The sequence below is a fragment of the Cynoglossus semilaevis genome, chromosome 12, assembly GCF_000523025.1.
Source record: "Cynoglossus semilaevis isolate Cse_v1.0 chromosome 12, Cse_v1.0, whole genome shotgun sequence".
NCBI classification, from domain to species: Eukaryota; Metazoa; Chordata; class Actinopteri; order Pleuronectiformes; family Cynoglossidae; genus Cynoglossus; species Cynoglossus semilaevis.
In genome coordinates, this window is record NC_024318.1 from 16,380,325 (window position 1) to 16,400,051 (window position 19,727).

The 19,727-nt window shown below is 38.7% G+C and overlaps 4 protein-coding genes across 8 annotated transcripts; 2 read left to right on the forward strand and 2 right to left on the reverse strand.

Annotated features, from left to right (window-relative positions):
• Nucleotides 1–1,128: 1,128 nt before the first annotated feature.
• borcs7 (BLOC-1 related complex subunit 7) lies at nucleotides 1,129–3,158 on the reverse strand. The gene is made up of 4 exons (XM_017037059.2): nucleotides 2,958–3,158; nucleotides 1,828–1,871; nucleotides 1,559–1,579; nucleotides 1,129–1,468 (listed from the first exon to the last, which is right to left on the reverse strand). Exons 1-4 carry the CDS (start codon nucleotides 3,144–3,146, stop codon nucleotides 1,417–1,419), a joined length of 306 nt encoding a protein of 101 aa, XP_016892548.1. The 5' UTR covers nucleotides 3,147–3,158; the 3' UTR covers nucleotides 1,129–1,416.
• Nucleotides 3,068–7,566, forward strand: cyp17a1 (cytochrome P450, family 17, subfamily A, polypeptide 1). 3 transcript variants are annotated; one of them, XM_025060511.1, is made up of 10 exons: nucleotides 3,068–3,200; nucleotides 3,402–3,450; nucleotides 3,918–4,171; nucleotides 4,274–4,412; nucleotides 4,538–4,773; nucleotides 5,067–5,153; nucleotides 5,900–6,118; nucleotides 6,226–6,395; nucleotides 6,554–6,657; nucleotides 7,109–7,534. In XM_025060511.1, exons 3-10 carry the CDS (start codon nucleotides 4,076–4,078, stop codon nucleotides 7,387–7,389), a joined length of 1,332 nt encoding a protein of 443 aa, XP_024916279.1. In that variant the 5' UTR covers nucleotides 3,068–3,200; nucleotides 3,402–3,450; nucleotides 3,918–4,075; the 3' UTR covers nucleotides 7,390–7,534.
• A 740-nt stretch (nucleotides 7,567–8,306) lies between these two features.
• LOC103387724 (uncharacterized) lies at nucleotides 8,307–11,043 on the reverse strand. The gene is made up of 2 exons (XM_008322481.3): nucleotides 9,468–11,043; nucleotides 8,307–9,408 (listed from the first exon to the last, which is right to left on the reverse strand). The coding sequence occupies exon 1, from the start codon at nucleotides 10,463–10,465 to the stop codon at nucleotides 9,488–9,490; it is 978 nt and encodes a 325-aa protein (XP_008320703.1). The 5' UTR covers nucleotides 10,466–11,043; the 3' UTR covers nucleotides 8,307–9,408; nucleotides 9,468–9,487.
• A 547-nt stretch (nucleotides 11,044–11,590) lies between these two features.
• ctu2 (cytosolic thiouridylase subunit 2 homolog (S. pombe)) lies at nucleotides 11,591–19,700 on the forward strand. 3 transcript variants are annotated; one of them, XR_003051347.1, is made up of 18 exons: nucleotides 11,591–11,743; nucleotides 12,243–12,317; nucleotides 12,451–12,529; nucleotides 12,739–12,798; nucleotides 13,235–13,295; nucleotides 13,378–13,487; nucleotides 13,776–14,020; nucleotides 14,487–14,622; nucleotides 14,813–14,944; nucleotides 15,076–15,167; nucleotides 15,445–15,542; nucleotides 16,022–16,114; nucleotides 16,434–16,536; nucleotides 17,099–17,165; nucleotides 17,342–17,400; nucleotides 17,563–17,585; nucleotides 18,048–18,225; nucleotides 19,472–19,700. XR_003051347.1 is itself a non-coding variant. In XM_025060991.1 (17 exons), the coding sequence occupies exons 1-17, from the start codon at nucleotides 11,685–11,687 to the stop codon at nucleotides 17,803–17,805; spliced, it is 1,512 nt and encodes a 503-aa protein (XP_024916759.1). In that variant the 5' UTR covers nucleotides 11,591–11,684; the 3' UTR covers nucleotides 17,806–17,820. The 3 variants fall into 3 exon arrangements, 2 of the variants coding, with proteins under 2 accessions (XP_024916759.1, XP_008320706.1); XM_025060991.1 differs by lacking the exons at nucleotides 18,048–18,225; nucleotides 19,472–19,700 and adding an exon at nucleotides 17,786–17,820; XM_008322484.3 differs by lacking the exons at nucleotides 18,048–18,225; nucleotides 19,472–19,700 and having other exon boundaries at nucleotides 17,563–17,743.
• The last annotated feature ends 27 nt before the right edge of the window (nucleotides 19,701–19,727 follow it).

The window sequence follows — 19,727 nt, forward strand, 5'->3', positions numbered from 1 at the left end:
TTATGATCCTTTAGGTATGTCCTTAAGAGATACCTCCTAAGGTATCTCTTAAGGAGATATATAGACAAATATATATATATATTTTTCTATATATATATATAGACATATATATATATACCGTATATATATAGTATATATTTGTCCATATATATATAGACAAATATATATTTGGACAAATATATATATATATTTTTCTATATATATATATAGACAAAGTTATGATCCTTTAGGTATGTCCTTAAGAGACATATATATTAGACCAAGGAAATTGGAGTAGGAGCTGTCAGACCTGAGGAAAAGAGGAACACGCCACAGATGATTTATGGATACAGTCAGAGATGACACGGGGATGGTTGGAATTTTGGAAGGGCATTACAGTTTTGGCCTGACACGTGCTGACATGACGCAGTCTCAGGGACACAGTCAGGGTCAAGCAGCTGTTTGTCCTTCACGCTGCTGATAAGTTGTCCCCTTACGTCTTACCATGACCAAGAGTTGATGACGCAGACACCCTATCTGCAAAACATAAAATAAATCTCCTCTGTTATTCGTGCTATTTCAATTCATGAATTTAATGCTTTACTATCAGAACAGACTGTTCCCTGACCGGGTTAAAAATTCACCACTCAGTCAGAGGAGTCTAAAATAAAAAGAAATCTGGAGCACAAATATAAATTATTGAGTGTTGTCACTAAAATACTTCCAAATACAGCAGAATAGGAATATTCATTTTATCACTATTTTATCACTTTTGAGTACATAATACGAAGGACACGAGATAACTCAGATAATTATTTATTAGTAATTCTCTAAGTCCTTGGAGACAAAGAATCCATTTGTTTGTGTGAAGTGTTAGTGTTTAGCCTTTTTGTTGCCTTACTGAATGTCCTCTAGACCAGGGATCCTCAACCCCCGATCTGAAGGTCATTTGGTACACAGTGGGACACAGTAATGTACTTCAGTTTTACTAATTTACTTCATTCCAAAAGAATCCAGTCATATCCCTTTACTTCTTTCATTCAAAGATAATCTGGTGATGTTTCAAAAAAAAACAGCTCATTCAGACTCTGATACTAACAGGTGATGTTTCAAAAACAACAGGTCAATCAGACTCTGATACTAACAGAATAAAGTCTAAAAGATGTTTTATTTTGAAAATGTAATGATCCTTCAATGATAACGCGGTATTACCGGTCTGCAGTAATGGTTGGTACCGGCCGATCAGTCCATACATTTATGCACATTTACCATTTTTGGCATAACACAAGGAGTGTATAATACAATGAAGTGTTCAATATTTAAATAATTTAAGGATTAAATCTGCACCGTTGCAAACCGTGGCAGAGCAGTGACGAGCAATACCAACGCTTGAATGTCCGTTTTCTCAACATCCTGAGGTCAGCCCTGGGTCAACAGTCATTTGAGCAGGTGTCTCAGTTGGTCCTGGAGGTTTTTGGAGTGTTCCAAGCTGGAGAATGGAAACAGATGTCATCATTACTTTGTGTTGCGACTCGGAAAGAGAACAGCGTGCGAGTATAACAACAACAAAAATACTCACTTTTTCTGGATCGCCTCCTGCCTAGTGACACAGACACACAGCAATAGAAAATGTATTAATTTGATTTGTATTTTGAAAACAGACTTTGACTATCTATTTTTAATTTTTAATTTACCATTTTAAAGTTGTTTTGCATAAATAGATGTTTTATTCTTAATGCCAATAACCATTTGTGTTTAACTACATGAAACCTGCTGTAATATTAGAAACACTGGGTACTTTTGATACGTTCCACTAACTACCTTTAATTCTTATTTGCTAATACTTACTGGTACTGTAAGTGCGTAGTGATGATGGACATTTTCCTCAGACTCTAGAAAGCAGATGAGTCAATAGGTTAGTATGAACAAGGTAATTAGCAGATGTCCAAACAATTATAGACTGCACTGGCCTAAGGGAAACATAACTGTACACATATTAGTAAAAAGGGGATAGAACTTATATAGAATATACAGTGGGTAGGAAATAATACTGAGTTAAGGGAGCTCTATTTCACTTAATGACAATATGATAGTATTCCATTTTCGGTCCTGAAATTTTGAGCCATCCCTAGTAAGAACTATAGCCTCATTGCCACCAATATTTCACCAGCAGGTGTGCTGTTGTTTAGAAAACAGAAAATAATAGAAGACTTTGGGCTAACGTTCGCTGTCTAACTTTTGCAGCGGTGCAGCTCTGCTCATTTGTATGACACATATAATAAGTATCTTGAAATCTTTCAAAAGGTTAGAAAATCAGAAAACTACTAATAAATTGGCCGGTTGTCACTTTTTAATGATCAATTTACAAAATGTAGTTAGCCTGTTTCGCAACCTTCTGCTAATATACAGTAGCATGCATTCTTTTTTCTTAGTTTGGTTTTAAAATTGAATGTAAATGGTCTACTTTTTTATACATATCTGACATTTGTTTATTATTTTATCTAAAATCGTTTTTGTCGAACAATAATACTTAACACAGCCAGTCATTTTCCCAGACAGAGGAGGCAAGCAAACTAGCCAATCAGAGGTTGAGGGGGGCGGGCCAAGCGTGTTCTAACCCTGCTATTGTTTTGACGGATCTGGCCCCCGAACAAATCTTTTTTTTTCTTTTTCTTTCAGTAGACAGTGCAAACGTTACTTAACCCATCCAAACTCTTAATTCAAAGAGAATATATATACATATAAAAAGCCGCGAGTATGAATATTTTTAATATTTTAAAGGAAACACGTCTGCTGGTTATTGGCTGATACCGTAAATATGACTCGTATTCTGTTTGACCTTTTTGAAGATTATAAAATTAGAATTAGAAAACTAATAGCTGCATTTTAACTACTTAAAACAAATCTCAAATACAACAGAGAAAGCTGTTGCGATGCAGACTTTATTTGAACAGCTTTGAATACACTTCCGTCGTTCACTTCCTGTAGTGTACCACCAGAGAAAATATGGCGACAAACGTCTGCTTTATATTCACCTCCTGGCTGCGTGATCCTTTGAGCACCTGGCGGGGTAGTGCAATCACGTCCCCGCTACAGCAGCCCACTTTGTCGGATAATAAACCTTTTACTGACTGACCGAACCGCGACTGCGACTCTACGGACGCCATCTTATGTTTTGATCTGGCAACGGTGTGCCGCGAGGGTCAAAATACCCAAATCGGGTAATGCGCTTAAAAAAAATAAGCTAAAAGTAGATTCTGGATTAGATTAATTTGACACTATAAAAAAGACAATATAATGTAAGTCAAACTCAAACACGCACACATAAAAATAAAAAAGACAAGGTAACCACATTATTTATTGTTCTTTCGTTAACTTTTTTCTCAGTCTCTTTCTGCACGTGCTTGTGTTTTGTCTTTCAGTGGACAGTGATGTGTCTCCCCGTGTTTTTTACTTCTTTTACCACTTGAGGTAAACTCTTTGTATTTTCTTGGAATTCTTTATGTATATTTTGGCTAACTCACTTCATGTTTTGGCTCACTTTTTGTGTTTCCACCTCGTGGAAACCAACTTTTAGCCGTTAGCCTTTAAATTATTATTATTATATATATTACTTTCTGTAGAATTTTAGGTGCAAATATCTCATGGGTCAATCTGAATTAATGTGGTTGATTCTAATGTTGTTTTTATACAAGGGTTTAGTAAGTCAATTGTGGCCTTATCTTGTTTGAATTGCCACATGAGCTCATAATCAGAGTCAAGGATGTGGCATTGAAGGTGCAGGATATAAGTGAGTTCCTTGAGCACGTTGTACAGTGTGCAGCGTCTTTCTCTGATGCTCTGTTTCTGCTCGGTCAGCCTCCTCTGCCGGGGCCTCTTTCTTTTTCCAGATATGGCATGGTTTCTTTATTTTTCTCTGTTTTTGGTTGTGTTTTTAGCATTGGTTGCCTTGGGTGTAAAACCCCAGCCTCAGGAACCCCCTCACCTTCCGTCATTGCCTCTGATCGGCAGTTTGCTCAGTCTGTGGAGCCCACTCGCTCCCTACATACTTTTCAAGCAGTTGCAAAGGAAATATGGACATATATACTCTCTGAAGATGGGCTCGCACCATGTAATCATTGTCAACCACTACAAAGATGCCAAAGAGGTGCTGTTAAAGAAGGGGAAGACATTTGCAGGACGTCCCAGAACGGTGAGTGGACGTTTTCCTCACCCCTCGGGTGCTGATTAGATTTAGATTAGATCGATTAGATTATTCATGTTTAGTTCCCTTTTTGTTTCTGGGTTTATCAAGGTGACAACAGATATTCTGACCCGAGATGGGAAAGACATTGCGTTTGGGAACTTCAGTGCAACTTGGAAGTTCCACAGAAAAATCGTTCATGGAGCTCTGTGCATGTTTGGAGAAGGTTCCGTCTCTATCGAGAAAATCAGTGAGTCTTGGTAGTTTTCTACTTTAAACACTGTGAATCTATGTCAAACAATGAAATGTAAATGTCAAAGGGATTTACACGAACTGGAATGAATGAGTGATGGGCCGCTGTGTGTTCTGCTCCAGTTTGTGCTGAGGCCAAGACTCTGTGCTCCGTCCTCTCCGAGGCGGCATCTGCTGGACACTCCCTGGATTTGTCTCCCGAGCTGACGCGAGCTGTCACCAATGTCATCTGTTTCCTGTGCTTCAACTCGTCGTACAGCCGCGGAGATCCAGAATTTGAGACGATGCTAGAATATAGTCAGGGCATCGTGGACACTGTGGCAAAAGACAGCCTGGTTGACATCTTCCCCTGGTTACAGGTAAGACGACTGAATCAAAATATCTATTTGTCTTACTACTCTGGGTGTGCTGTAAGGCAGGGGTCTCAATGTCAAATGATATTAATTGATCAATATTTTTTAATAATAATAATATACTAGTGCAAGATAGATGAAGACTCCATTGAAGACTCCATTGAACCCAAATGTATGTGCAAGTTAGATGTAGGCGATGTGCCACTGTAAGGGAAGATCCCTTGAAGACTCCATTGAACCCAAATGTATATGTCAAATGTATAAACAGTATATATTGTGTTTCTGATTTTCACCTTTAGATTTTTCCTAATGCCGGCCTGCGTCTTCTAAGGAAGTGTGTTTCAACCAGAGATGCACTTCTACAGAAAAAATATGATCAACACAAGGTAAATAACGGGTATTCAGTCATTAATAAAAAATCTATTTTAACCTATATATCTTAGGTCCATTCTATATATCCAAGAATGGACCTGGATAACAATTCAAGCCAAATTAAGCAAGACTATTTAGTTACTTGTATAAATTCACCTCTATTACTACATTATTAAATGTTTTTTCTGTTTAATAGAGTCAAAGAGTCTACGAAATGAACCATTGCTAAACCCAATGAGTTTTTAGGTATTAGCAGATTTGTATGAAACTAGTTGAATATGTTGATATTCTCCAAACACTTAATTTCCGATTCCGATATCAACCGATAACAATATAGCGTTGCAGTTGTGGTCTGGTGGTTAAGGAAGTTGAGTGCCGCCTGTTCACTAAGGTGATGGGTTAAAGCAGTGTTTCCCAGTTACCCCTCTGCTGACACCAGCATTCTGCATACGATCCCCTGATTATTAAAATGAGTTGCAATGCTGCCCTCTAGTGACTTTCTCTTTCACATACAGCCGTTTTTCAGACATCATATGGCAAAACCCATGCATTGAATTATCGGAGGAAATATCGGTAACGATTCCTACAGATGTTACATAACTATGCTAATATCGGGCCATTAATATCGGTCAGTAGATATTATCGGACATGCCTTTAGGAAGCCCTTTGTCACTACCTCTAAAGTTACTCTTTAAAATGCAACGCAGCATTACACTGTATCTAAACTGATATGATTCCGTCCACATTGATAATCCATTAGGTAGACTACAGCGACCACGTGCAGAGGGACCTGCTGGACGCTCTGCTCAGAGCCAAGCGCAGCGCTGAGAACAACAACACAGCAGAGATCAGAGACGAGGCGGTGGGCCTGAGTGATGACCACATCCTCATGACAGTCGGAGACATTTTTGGAGCTGGTGTGGAGACCACCACCACTGTTCTTAAATGGGCCATCATCTACCTTCTCCATTATCCACAGGTAAGCATCACGCATAAACATCACCAAATAGAAACATAGAACGGGAACATCATTCAATGCTTAATCTGCCATCTGCCGTGTAAACGTCTGTGTGTGTGTGTGTGTAGGTACAGAGACACATCCAAGAGGAGCTGGACACCAAGGTGGGTAGTGGGCGCTCACCCAAGCTCTCCGACAGAGGAAATCTGCCCTACTTAGAGGCCACCATCAGGGAGGTGTTACGGATCCGCCCCGTAGCCCCGCTGCTAATCCCTCATGTAGCGCTAAGTGACACCAGGTAGTTTGCACTCATTCACAGTGTCTTTTTTTTACAATAACATATTTTTCCAGTATGATATGCAGAATTTTTTTTTATTATTATTATTTTTTAAACATATTTTTCCAGTATGATGTGCAGAATTTTTTTTTATTTATTTATTTTTTTTGTAATTGCAGTCTCGGGGATTTCGCTATAAGAAAAGGAAGTCGTGTAATCATCAACCTGTGGTCTCTCCACCATGATGAAAACGAATGGAAGGATCCTGAACTCTTTGACCCTGGTAGGTGGCAGTTCACTGTCATAGACAGGAGTCTGCATAATAATAATAATAATAATAATAATAATAATAATAATAATCATCATCATCATCATCATCATCATCATCATCATCAGAATCATCAAACTTCCTCCCTCTCTAATCCAACCCATCAAGTACTACACTTAGTAGTTGTAGGCCCCCTAGTGGTGACTATTTGTATATATAATTTTATATTGATTATCAAATATTAAAAGACTTAGTAGTGGGTAACTGTATATATTTTTCTGCAGTAAAAATTCCAATTTCAGGAATACCAATAAGGATTTTTCCTTTTTAAAATGTAATATACTGTAATTTAAAATATATTATTGGCATATATTTTTCTGCAGTAAAAATTCCAATTTCAGGAATACCAATAAGGATTGTTCTCTGAAAGTTGTAATCTCACTTCACCCGTCTTCTCCTTCTACAGGTCGCTTCATTGACAGTAAAGGAACAGGTCTGATTCTCCCGTCGTCCAGCTACCTACCATTTGGTGCAGGGATCAGGGTGTGTCTGGGTGAGGCCTTGGCCAAGATGGAGCTTTTTCTCTTCCTGTCCTGGATTCTGCAGCACTTCACCCTCTCTGTGCCACCAGGAGATGAGCTGCCCAGCCTGGAGGGCAAATTCGGTGTGGTCCTCCAGCCGGCCAAGTATAAGGTGACAGCTACGCCCAGACAAGGCGGGGCAATTAACGAGGGCGAGACTCTTTGATATCTTGACTGTTTTCCACAGACCGAACAATGTGGCCAACAGACTGTAAATAATAGTTTGTGGTATCCATTAGAAGAAATACATCCACACATGTACCTGACTTTTTTTTAAGTAGTGGTTTGTCTCTTGGTTACACTACAGGTTGAATAAAGAACTTACTAGACTACTTAGTAATATGAAGAGCTACTCGTTGGATACTGACTTCCTGAACAATGTATTAATAGTTAGTTCTGGGACATACAATAGTAGACACTCTTCCTACGATCATCATTGCAACCATTTGAATATCATTGCAAGTGGAACTAATTTAACCAAAGAAAATAGTCTCTACTGGTGGTTTTTAGTTATTATTTACAATCAAAGTCAATTGTCATTTATAGCTGTAGTGCTTCTTTATTTAGCAAATGAGTGAACGTATACATATATTGCAGTTATACTGTGTCATGTATTATTTCTTCATCCAATAACGAAATGAAATGCTTACTGTCGTAGTCAGTGCTGCCTCCCCATGGTGATTCTTACAAAAGGAGGAGGTTGTATTTTATATTTTTAGGAATATCAAAAATGTGGTAATGTAAATATATATAATATACATGTATGTACATATAGCAACCAGATCCCATCATATTGAGATCCAATAACGTATGACTAGATTAAGAGGCGGGCCAAACTTAATATTTATTGAAAAATTGTGCGTGTTTTCCCTTCTCTCCAGATGTGTAATGTTGATTTTTTTTTTTTTTCATATGGAAACAAACTGTAGTTTTGTGTAAACATTGAATCTGGAACAATCAAAGCTTTATATTATAAACGAGAAATTAAATTTAAAAATAAAACACACATCAGTAGTATGTGGTTCTTAGGTCTCTTTATCTGTAGTGCTTTTTTATTCTTTTTTTTTTTACAGGCCAACAACAACAGAAAAAAAAACCAAAATGTATGAGCTATAACATAGCGCAGGCTCCACTTATACTACAAATCCTTTCAGTATATAGGGGCTATATACTGGCGGGCCAATTCTAGTACATATTTGTGTTAATCTCACAGGCCAAATATAATTACACTGCGGGCCAGATTTGGCCCCCGGGGCCTGAGTTTGACACAACATTGTTTCACTGTTGACTCAGATTAACCTGATGCTGCCACATTCTGAGTCTGGATCTGTAACTGAAGTGTTCTCCACACTGTTGTTGTCTCAATCTCAAGCTATCTTAGCTTAGCTTCCTCTCTGATATGTTCACTTTTATTGCCATTCATCCTGGAAAATTCAACAGGAGGGAGGTAGATATGATTGTGAAAGTGATATTACTGATGTAACAGACACAGTTGAGGTTAAAGATTTTGGGGGATTTTTTTTTACAAGGCAACGTTAGCATGCTTTAAGCATGAAGTAAGGTAGTGGTTCGCAAACGTTTTTTATACTTTTATTTCTAAGGCCGTATTGCAAACCAACAAACATGCTATTCTTATTTGAACGTAAGAAAAATTAGCATTAATATTACGACTGTGTACAAAAAAAAAATACATCAATACTATTTTTGTAAATTAGTTGATCTGAGAGACTTGCACGTCCTTGAGGTTCGTCAAGATATTTCGTAAATCAGAGGCACAGAAATTGACCAACCAGAATGCAGTTCAGAAGGAAAATGGCATTTCTAATGGTTGGCTTGAAAATGCAATAAATTCCATTTTTGGGGACTGGAACCAACAATTGTTAACACAACCGATGACTGCACAAAAGGGAAAAAAAAACCCAAAAACATTTACATATAAACACATGTACAAGTCACATTTCGCAGTGACATTAGCAATATTTAAAAAAAGTTGGGTTTTTTTTCTGTGGAGGAAACTGTCGGCTGCAGACCACAGTCTGCAATTTTCTAGCAATTCTACTGCGTCGTTGGGCTCGTTGCCAACAGGAGGTTTGATCGTATTTAAGTTTGCATGTTGTGTGCAAACAAAATGTATCTCCTCGGTGAAGTAAGACCGATCAAGGACGTGCTCAACAACCTCCTCAGACATGATTTCATTGTAAATGTCCAAGTGCCATGTGTCGTGTCATGGCTAGGCTTTGCCCTTGCCACGTGTCGTGTCATGGCTAGGCTTTGCCCTGCTGCCATCCCATCTGAGCAGCCTCCACTTGATGTGTCAGGTACGACACTTCCTCCTCCAGCTGCCTTTGCAGTTTGTCCAACTTTTTAACCAACACTCTAATGCCGTCCTTACCTTGACCACCCTCATCCTGATTGGACGTTTTTGTCCTTGTCTTTTTGTCGCACGAATAAGCCTCTTCCGTTTTCTCCTCAGCTATTTTCCTATCCGTCTTCTCATCAAATTTGTGTCCGATATCTGCCAGGTGCAGCACTGACTTGGAATGACACCGTGTTATCCTGTCCATGCCATCCTCCAGCTGTTTCATGGTGCGGTTCCTCTGCTTTAGCAGTTGTAGCCTCTCTTCACAGTGAAAGCGCAGCGTGGAGAGGATGTCGCTGAGTAATTCTTTCTCCTTATTTGGGGTTTTTCCTTCACCGGCCTGAACGGCCGTGCAACTCTCGCTGTCTTTTTCTGCACCGGTGAACGGAGTAAACACGAGCTCCAGTGCGTCGAGGGTCTGCTGCTCATTTTCCAGACACGTGGTAATTTCAGCTAAATCGAACTTCAAGGTGACCATGTCGTTATTAACGTTAGAAATAGTTTTGGTCAGGAACTCACTTTTTAACTTGAGTTCTTGCCACGCGTCTTTGGGATCCTTCACGCTTTCCAAAATGTTGCTCTCGTGGGAAGTCTGCGAACTCGTCAGCTGTTCGGTCGTCTTGGGATGAGTCGGCGCTTCGTTGCTTCTGGGAGTTCCATTCAGTGTCGCTGCACTGCACTCCTCATCGGGTAGACTCTGTCTTTCGTTGAGACCTTGTTGCAGGTCCCTCAGGCTGTTTATCATTTGACAAACTTCATTTTCCAGAAATAAATTCCGGTCATTGGCATGAGTCTTGTCACACCTTTTAAAACAGTTCACTAGGGTCCTGACATTTTTAGTGATTACGTTTCCGATGAAAAAACTAAGGATTATGTAGGGCATTTCACTCCCTTGTTTTCCTTTAATGTGCCACGGTCACGAACGTTTAAACTTTAATCGATGGACAAACACATCAAAGACGTTTGGAAAAGATCAAAGGCAAAAGCTCTATTTGAAACATGATGACATCAGCACTGCTATAGCAGTGTTTCCCAAACTTTTTCTTTTCTTTAAAAGTCACAAACCTTCTCAACCCAAGTCGGTACACATTATTCGTAAACTCCTGGGAAACATGATGCGCGACGACCCCCCCCAAAAATATCTTGCGACCCACCTGAGGGCCACGACCCAGTCTTTGGGAAACAATGTGCTGGGAAGCGTCTGTAAACTAGGATAGAAAATGTCACTGTTGTTGGTTGGGATTTGATCATTAACAGTAGTGCATCATTCTGGGTGCTCAATATTTTATAGTTGTAATGCATTAGAATAAATACAACAAGTTTATTAACATCAGTAGAGTAGATGAGGGAATACCTCATAGTTGAGCAAGCACCCCTGCGCGTGCGCAACCGACCACTAGGGGGTAAATATGATTAAAAATATATATACATATATGATGGCAGTTTGGAATGTTTTGGTTTTTTTAAATGAGATTTTCCACACAATAAAGACTGTAATAGAAGAATGTAAATAACTATTTCCTTTGTAAAAATTTAAATCAAACGCTGACATTTTAATAAATAAATACAGTCTATATATGTGTTTGTGTGTGTTATGTGTGTTCTGGTCATTTTAGCATGATTAAACAAAAAAAGCTTGTTACGTTTTTGTGCTTTTGGGCAGCCAGGTACGATGCCTACAATAACAATAACTGGCTCCTTATTTTGTTTACACTTCTCGTTGAACCGTGACGTCATCACGGTGCGGTAGGTTTTCACAATACATATAAAATATATAAAAGAAAAAGAATAATTAAATAACACAAGTAATTATCATTAATGTCATTAGAATAAACATCGTCATTATCATAGCATGTGCGTAAAATTATTAAATATAAACAAACGCTTGAATTAAGGACTGTAGTTCGACGAATTTTGGTTATTTATATAATACATGTAAATTTTATATAAATTAGACACATAATATTCCTAGAATGCCGCACTTAGCAGCGGCTTAGTGACTTATCGACGTCAAAACAAAGCTAACGTCATCAAAGACCGCCGGAAGTAGCTTTGCTCTATACATGTGATTTGTATTTGTCAGAAGAGGTGAGTGAGGAATAATGTGTGAAATAAACGAAGATTTCCATGACAGACTGGAGTGCGTGCAGGACGTAGAAGGGTAGGTAAATACGACATTTGTGTGAGGAAAAGGTTTAGCTTTATTTGCGGTGTGTGCGCGCCATGTCTCACCGCCTGTGTTTTGTAAAGCAAGACACTGTGAAGAGGTCTAACTTCATGTCCACTTGAAAACATATGACGGAGTTCAGCGGGACCATATGTAAACATGGCTAAGTCATCTGTTTTGTCTCCGGAACCTCGGGAGACAATAAAGGTCGTTACTGACAAAAACAATCCCTCTTTAAAGGTTAAAAAGTGCAATGGTTTTTGGCTAACTAGTCATTAAGTGGTGTAGTGTTTTTCCACATCTTATCGCTAGGAGTCGATGTGTCAAACTCATGGCCCGCGTTCCAAATGTGGCCCACCAAGTCATATTGTGTGTTTTTTTATTACTTAGAGCAATGAACAATATTTGACATTTGAAAAGACAATAAACATAAACACATAAGATAAGAGAAGTAACACTGTGTGGGCTCTGAAAATGTCTTCATTTTTCTCAGTGGTTTGAAGAAGTGCGTGAAATGCAAAGAGGCCAACGCATCTGTGGTCATCAAAGGGGGAGATGCACACTGCAGGTAAAGTCACCCACGACTCAGACTCTAGTGTTTGTAGAACATCTCTGTGTCTCAGTCGATGTAACAGGGAGGTATTAGTAACATCGCGTGTGAAACATGGATATGAATTATTCTCAAACTGTGTCTCTTCCAGGGCCTGTTTCAAGGAAAACTTCACTCACAAGTTCAGAGCCACACTGGGCAAAAACAGAGTCATTTTCCCTGGAGAGAAGGTAAGCTACCATTCTGGACGTACTATATTGGGAGTGTGAATTCAGATCAGCATGTACAATAGTTTATGTCACGCATTTATCATGTGATGTCATTGGGGATTTTTTAAACGACATATTTAATCATATTAACATGATCTCTGTTAACTTGCATCCAATGAACTGTTGTTTTGATGACGCTCCCTAACTGTCAGCTTTTCCTTTACTCATAGGTCCTGCTGGCTGTATCCGGAGGACCTTCATCCTGTTCGATGCTTCGTCAAGTCCAAGAGGTATATTTATATATATATTTAGAACATGTTGAGAGTTATTAAGTGAACCCTCACAAAAGCATGTTGGGTATTGAGATGGTATTCTAACGTTAAGGCAGGCCAAGAATATGTGGATATACAAATATATAAAATATATTTAGATAGATATTAAATATATATAAAATAAAATAATTATTATAATTGTAATGTTCGTTATTTTCACACTGACAGCCGCTAGAGGGCACACTAGGCTTGTGTACCACTATCTGCTACAGCTGTAGCATTGAAAATTTACATGTTCATTATTTTCACACTGACAGCCGCTAGAGGGCACTGGTGCAACCTCTACTCCAGAGTGACTTATAGTCTTGAAAATACGGTGTATATCTACAAATATATATCTTTGTATCTTTGACTTCATTTTCATTTTTAGTGAAATCTTTTTCCTTCCTTACAGGGCCTGAGTCAAAATGCTCACAAGAAGCTGAGATTCCTTCCCGGCATCGTTTACATTGATGGTGAATCTAAGAATCTGTTTTCGCCACTTTAAAAACATAGATATGGTTGTATACAAAAACTGATTGTGTTTGTGTTCGACAGAGGGTGGCGCTGTGTTTCGGTCTTCGGAGGAGAGACAGAAGACGGTTGCTCAGTTACAGGCCATTTTCAAGGCGACCGGTTACCCTTTCCACATAGTTCCACTGGAACAGGTAAGATAACCAATCTGGTAAGATAACCAGTCTACAGATGCCTAGATGTCGTAGCACTTGTAGCTGTAAAAATGCTGCCCTCGCTGCGTCTGCTCATTTCATCATATCTGATGTGGCTGTCATACCTGGGCAAATGAAAAAAAAAACATTTTGTCTATGTTTGGCAGAACAATAGAAATTATGAGCAAAGCTGTGGCCTTTCAGGTCACAGGTTAAAGGGACTATAGATCAAATCCATTTCAAACCTTGCTTTTAATTTACCTTTTACATTTTCCAAAATTAACCCAGGTTCTGGACCTCCCCAGTTCGACCATCTTGACGGCCCCGTCAGCCTCTCAGCCAGCTCATACCGGCGCTTACAAGACCGCTGTGGACCAGTTCATTCAGCATGAAATCAGTTCCTCCGCCGCCCGGGAGGTCCAGGAGGAGACGGATGTGTACGAGTCTCAGGAACCACACACACAGGCTCTGCAAAAGCTGATTGGCTCGGCGAAGACGCTTACAGCGAAGCAGGACCTGGTTAATACTTTAAGGTACCTGTTTATCAAGATAGTTTTTTTAATGTCTCCTATTATACTGGGTTATTTGCATTAAATTAAATTAAATTAAAAATTAAATAAAACGTTTGATGAACTGGTTAGCAGTTATTTGGATACATATCGTGCTGTAGGTGCAGGTTTTGAGCAATGTTCGTGCTCCACGCCACATGCAGTGACACACGAGCACCGACGCGTCTCAGCTGTGACTGCATGTCGTCTTTGACGGGACAAAATCATACAGAAAAAAAATTGGTCGGTCCAGGACAAAAGTCTTTTCGTGATAACTGATCCTCCACTAGGGGGCAGTGGTGGCTTGGTGGTAAGAAAACCGACTCGGGTCCAGAAAGTTTTAGGTTCATATTTAAAACCTGCTAAGTCACCACTTAGGACAAGGAGGAGGAACGGAAGCGTTTCATTGTCGACGTCTTTTCAGTCCTCTCCATTTTTTCACTCCTCACAGGCAGCATGTTCTGGTGCACACAGCTCGCTCGAAAGGCTACAGTAAAGTGATGCTGGGAGACAGCTGCACCAGGCTGGCAGTGAAACTACTCTCTAACATCTCCACGGGCCGAGGAGCACACCTGGCCCAAGACACGGTGTGTATGCGAGGGCTGTCTTACAGTAAAGATTGTCAGCAGATTATCAGATGACTTTTAAAGTCCAAAAAAAAAAATAGAATTCTCCTGATGTACCTAATGGCACACAAATGTGCCACGACCCGGTGGTTGAGAATCACTGATGAATAATTTAATAATCTCTGTTTCCGTTTCTCTTTTGTTTCACCAGGGTTTCTCGGACACCAGACACGGTGACGTTATTTTAGTCAGGCCAATGAGGGACTACTCTGCCAAAGAAATCGCTTACTACAATCACGTGTTCGCTGTACCGTCTGTCTTCATACCAGGCCTGGACACCAAGGTAAAGTCTAGTAGTCATGTGTTTGTAACTGAAGATGTCGGACTCGTACAACATGGAAAACGTGTTTAACTTTAAATAAGACAATATTAATGGACCTTCTGTACTACTCTCCACGACCTCTGCCCCGTTAGAACGCAGACAAGGCCAGTATCCATCGTCTGACCGAGAGCTTTGTCAATAAACTGCAGGCAGACTTTCCTTCCACTGTCAGCACCATCTACAGGTCAGTTAACATAATATGTTAAATATATTAAACACTTTTTTAGCTCCGGTGGGCCACATGAAATGACTAGGCGGGCCGCATTCGGTCCGCAGGCCTTATGTTTGACACACGACATACATCATATGTATCAGTTGTAAAAAAAAATCAGACGGTATGAAATATCACAGCCATGATTGTGAAACCTGCTGTAATTTGAAGTTACAAGAGGGTTGGGTAAATGTGATTATTGTTGACTCACGCAAGAATGTCCTGACAGAGAAGCTGTGTTTTCCTGCAGGACAAGTGAGAAGCTGCAGACAGTGTGTGGGAGCTCGTCCACTGCTGACCCCTGTGACCGCTGTCTTCTTTGTGTATGTGCTTTGGACACTGCTGATGGTGAGTGTTTAAGCCACTAAAGGGCGGATCTAGAGATGTTTATATTTAATAATGTAGGTTCTCTCTCTAATACCAACCTCCGACTGCCTAGCAAAGCACTGAGGCCAGAATGTCAATGTTCCACCTTAAGGACGCAATTATTTCACTGCAGTATTCAACTGTTAACATTGATTACAAAAAAAGAATCTTAAATTCTACTAGTAATAGTAAATATGCATTTATTCTACAATTTTTTTTTTTTTTTTTTTTAGAAATGAACCCTCACCATGTTACCTGTAACGTAGATTGGTTAAATATACAAATAATAATAATACAAATAATATACAAATGAGTCACTTAGTCACTTGAAAAAAATAGAATACCTGCATTACTTAATTAATAATTCTTAATTCTTCTTAATAAGATTGAAGACTTTAGAGACACAGCAGCAGTCTTTAATATTAACCATAGTGTCTTCTTTATTTATTTATTTATTTCAGACGGTGTTTCGGCTTTACAGGCGACCCTAACCTCAGAGAAACTGTCAAAGTTTCGTGGGAACACTCGACCTGGAATGCCTGTACTAATCTCAGGTACTGATGTGACCTTGCCTTGTTTTTCAGTAACAAACTAGATTAAACAGAGGTCCCAGCAGAGGTTGCTAGAAACGAGGTGGTCCACTTGATCCAGAATTTGAAATAGTTCTGCACATGCAGAGCTGTGCTGCACATGTGCAACTGTCATCTCCAGGAAAAATAAAGTTGAAAACACAAAGTAAAAAGAAAGCTGCAAAGGTCTTCAATTACACCTGCGACCATTTGTGCCTCCATCTTGGACAGAGATAGTCCAAGACCAGAAAGGTACTTCCTATTGCTTTCATCATTGTTGACGATGTTACTTTTAAACCTCCAGGAGAGCTTCGTCAATCTGCACCCACTGTACGTGACTGTCGCTCAGGAGAAGGAGAGAATTGTGGTCAAGCACAAGTTGGTGGAAGCTGCTGTTCTTCTGACATGTAAGTATTGCGGTATAAAAGTATTATGGTGCCTTTATTTTAGAGCAAATACATTCATATCATCGTAGCATTTTTGCTAGTAATTTTGTAATGTAGGTTTATTGTCTATTTCTATATGATTAGAATTATCTGATCAGCTTTGTTGAACATGTTTGTTCTTTTGAGGAAATGCCCTTATTCCTTTTTAAATTACCGTAAAAAAAAAAAACCAAAACCCTACCTAATAGATTTACAATACAGCAGAAATTGTTTTGCATATAAAGTTATAACATTGTGTTTCAACTTGGTAGAAATACCTACACATTTTTAAACACTACATTAGGCGGTTTAGGTTACTGGTTGAATGTTTTAATTTATACTTTTACAAGTAATGTTTTTTTTCTGTAGTCTTTAAAAAGCATGCAAATTGACTTGTGGTGCCATTAATTAATATTGTTATTGCAATTGCATGGAAAATCTTAATTTTGAATACCGAAATCGGAATTACACATTTTTGTAAATGAGGCCATAAATTAGCAGGAAAAAAAAATGCCAATGCTTTTATTTGTTCCGTTCGTTACAGGAAACCAGAAAAAACAGACCTGAAGAGCACGTTGTGTTACAGCTGTCAGCTGATCGTCAAAGACCTGGTAGGTCAAAACAGACATACCTAAATATATTTAATCCTATTAGGATTAGTCAATATGCATCCATCTATCCATCCATTATCTACCACTTATTCCTATGCAGGGCCAATGTATTTTAAGTGTGCATTTATATTATATTGTGACCTATTTAAGATTTTTTTATGGTGTCATTTTTACAGTCCTCAGTGGAGTGTCTCCCCCAGTACATCCTGTCAGAGGCTATGAGGAGGCAAAGGAGGTGAGGAAAAAAAAATTATATATATGTGTGTATATATATTTATTTTATATATATATGTATATATGCCGTACTATATATAAGCATAAAGTTACAAATTTACCAAATAAAATATAGTAGCATACAGTATACTCCTAACATTGTTTTTTTTTTTCTATTTTACAGGTCTCTGATGAGAAAGGAAATCAGTGAGTTCCTGCTGGACGATTGCACAGAGACCGATTAGACTCTGTAGTGCTGTATGACAGGCACTCATTGTCACATCTAGCTGTGGAAATTTTTTATTTTTATTTCTTGTTATATAATATTAAAAAAATAATAAACCCAAATAAGGATGTATAATTAAGCAAGGTTTCCTCACATTATTCTTTTATTTTTGTTGCCATAGATACATTCGTTTTTGCATAAGGTTCAGGGAAGAGCTGAGGTAAGCATTTTGAGAGGGGAGATGAGGGTGAAAAATAAAAGCTAGAGAAACGCTTGACTAACTAGTAGAGTAGTAGTAAATAGTTTTGGTTGGTTAAAATACTAGTGACCTAAAAGAGTGTAGTGACAATGTGGGAGGAGTAATTAGACCTTGGAGTTATTCAAGTTTTTCTTTACTAAAACCTTGGAAAATAACCAGTTACTAAATAATTAAAATGTTCTAGCTTTTGCCCCTGTATCGAACGTTGGACAAGAGAAGACACTTGTGACTGTGCCAGGCTCCGAACTTTGGGCTGTCGATCAGACGTCACACTAGGAGTAAAACCGCGACGTATCCTCCTTTTCTACACGTCATCACCGCTGGAGAGATTGTGACACTTGCTGCAACTTTGACGTGGAAAGGTGAGAGAAATAATATGACGCACAATTCTGGTCAACATGACGTGAAATACCAAATGCTAATCACTGAGGTGCCGCGAATAATTTGGTTTCAACCTCCAGTTTAGCAGGATAATTAGTCAGTGAACAGCAGCGCTCGTTCAACAACGCCAGGCTGTGTTTGGTCGAACCGGTCCGACCGAAAGCTGGGGTAACTAACCGGTCCCACAAAGATAGTTCTCAGTTGACTTTGTTCGACTCTGCTAATGTTTAGCTTCGAAGTCTACACACAAGTATTTTGAGGGGGCTCCGTGCGTAATTTGACGCTACTTCCGGTGTGTACGACGTAAAATGTTCCGGCTTTATATTATGATATATTTTATATGTTATACATTATGGTTGCAAAGTAATAAATTGTTAGTCGAGACATCTTAAATAACCACCACTAAGGGATACTGACAAACATTTTCTTTTCACAGTAGTTTATGTATTTTGTATAAACCTTTCCTACACGAACATAAACGTTATCAAAATGTCCAGTAAAGCTTTGTATGACAACACATTTATTCTTCACCTGCATTAGCCGAGTGAAAAAGCATTGAATATGGCAAAAAAACAACAACAAAAAAAACAAACAAACAACAACAACATGTAAATAGTTCATTTTTAGGTTCTCAGATCCCGTCTTGCTGTCTAGATACCTTCCACTAGATGTCAGTAATAATTTAACTTAGCTGTTGAGTTTTGTTGGTTATTTACACAGTATTACTTCAATATATACTGTATATAATTATATTACTACATAAAATAATTATAACATTTCACTAAAAAGAATAGTTCATGTGCACAATTATTTCAGAAATAATTTCAGGAATAAAGTTTTCAGTGAATAGAAAATTGTGTTGATTCAGAGCAGACAATGCTAAGAGACCAAAGGGGAAAAAGTTATTGATGTAATATTAAAGGAATAAGAAGGGGAAAGATATAGCACTATTAGTTTGATGGAATTCCTTTATGAGTAAAAATAATTTTGAAAGAATAAAAGAAAAAGCATTCAATAGTGAATCTATCATTTTTTTATGCACAGATTTTTTTATGCAGGGTTTTGATTTAGTGAAAAATGAGAAAATAAATCAATAAAAAATGTCATCACTGGGCAAAGAATAAGAATACCCCTGTTTTTGTAAAATTTCAAAACTCAACAAAAGAAATTTCATCATTTACGGTAGAGCAACACAATGATGCGTTGTTGTGAACTTTGTGTTGATAGGTACATGATGACTGAGGTATGTTCTCAGCAGTGGGGTGAGGTACCTGGCCTAGGAAAAGTGGACCTCTGGGTGCTTAAGTCTCCGTTGATACGCGTGGAAATACTTACTCTGGGAGCCATCATAAAGTCTGTTTACAGCAAGGGCAGTGATGGACAAATACAAGATGTGGTCCTGGGCTATGACGACTTGAACGGTAGGAGGAAGTACAAGTGTGATACTAGGAAAAAGGTAGCACCATAGGATCTTAGGCCTCAT

Coding starts and splice junctions, on each gene's coding strand:
- borcs7 (XM_017037059.2), bottom strand. CDS start 3,146: ATGGCGTCCGTAGAGTCGCAGTCGCGGTTCGGTCAGTCAGTAAAAGGT. Junction 1,872..2,957: donor TGGTGGTACACTACAGGAAG/TGAACGACGGAA, acceptor TCTGCTTTCTAG/AGTCTGAGGAAAATGTCCAT. Junction 1,469..1,558: donor CAGGAGGCGATCCAGAAAAA/GTGAGTATTTTT, acceptor TCCATTCTCCAG/CTTGGAACACTCCAAAAACC.
- cyp17a1 (XM_025060510.1), top strand. CDS start 3,815: ATGCTCTGTTTCTGCTCGGTCAGCCTCCTCTGCCGGGGCCTCTTTCTT. Junction 4,774..5,066: donor ACATCTTCCCCTGGTTACAG/GTAAGACGACTG, acceptor TTTCACCTTTAG/ATTTTTCCTAATGCCGGCCT. Junction 5,154..5,899: donor AAAAATATGATCAACACAAG/GTAAATAACGGG, acceptor ATAATCCATTAG/GTAGACTACAGCGACCACGT.
- LOC103387724 (XM_008322481.3), bottom strand. CDS start 10,465: ATGCCCTACATAATCCTTAGTTTTTTCATCGGAAACGTAATCACTAAA.
- ctu2 (XM_008322484.3), top strand. CDS start 11,685: ATGTGTGAAATAAACGAAGATTTCCATGACAGACTGGAGTGCGTGCAG. Junction 14,021..14,486: donor GACCTGGTTAATACTTTAAG/GTACCTGTTTAT, acceptor CACTCCTCACAG/GCAGCATGTTCTGGTGCACA. Junction 17,166..17,341: donor AGCTGATCGTCAAAGACCTG/GTAGGTCAAAAC, acceptor TCATTTTTACAG/TCCTCAGTGGAGTGTCTCCC.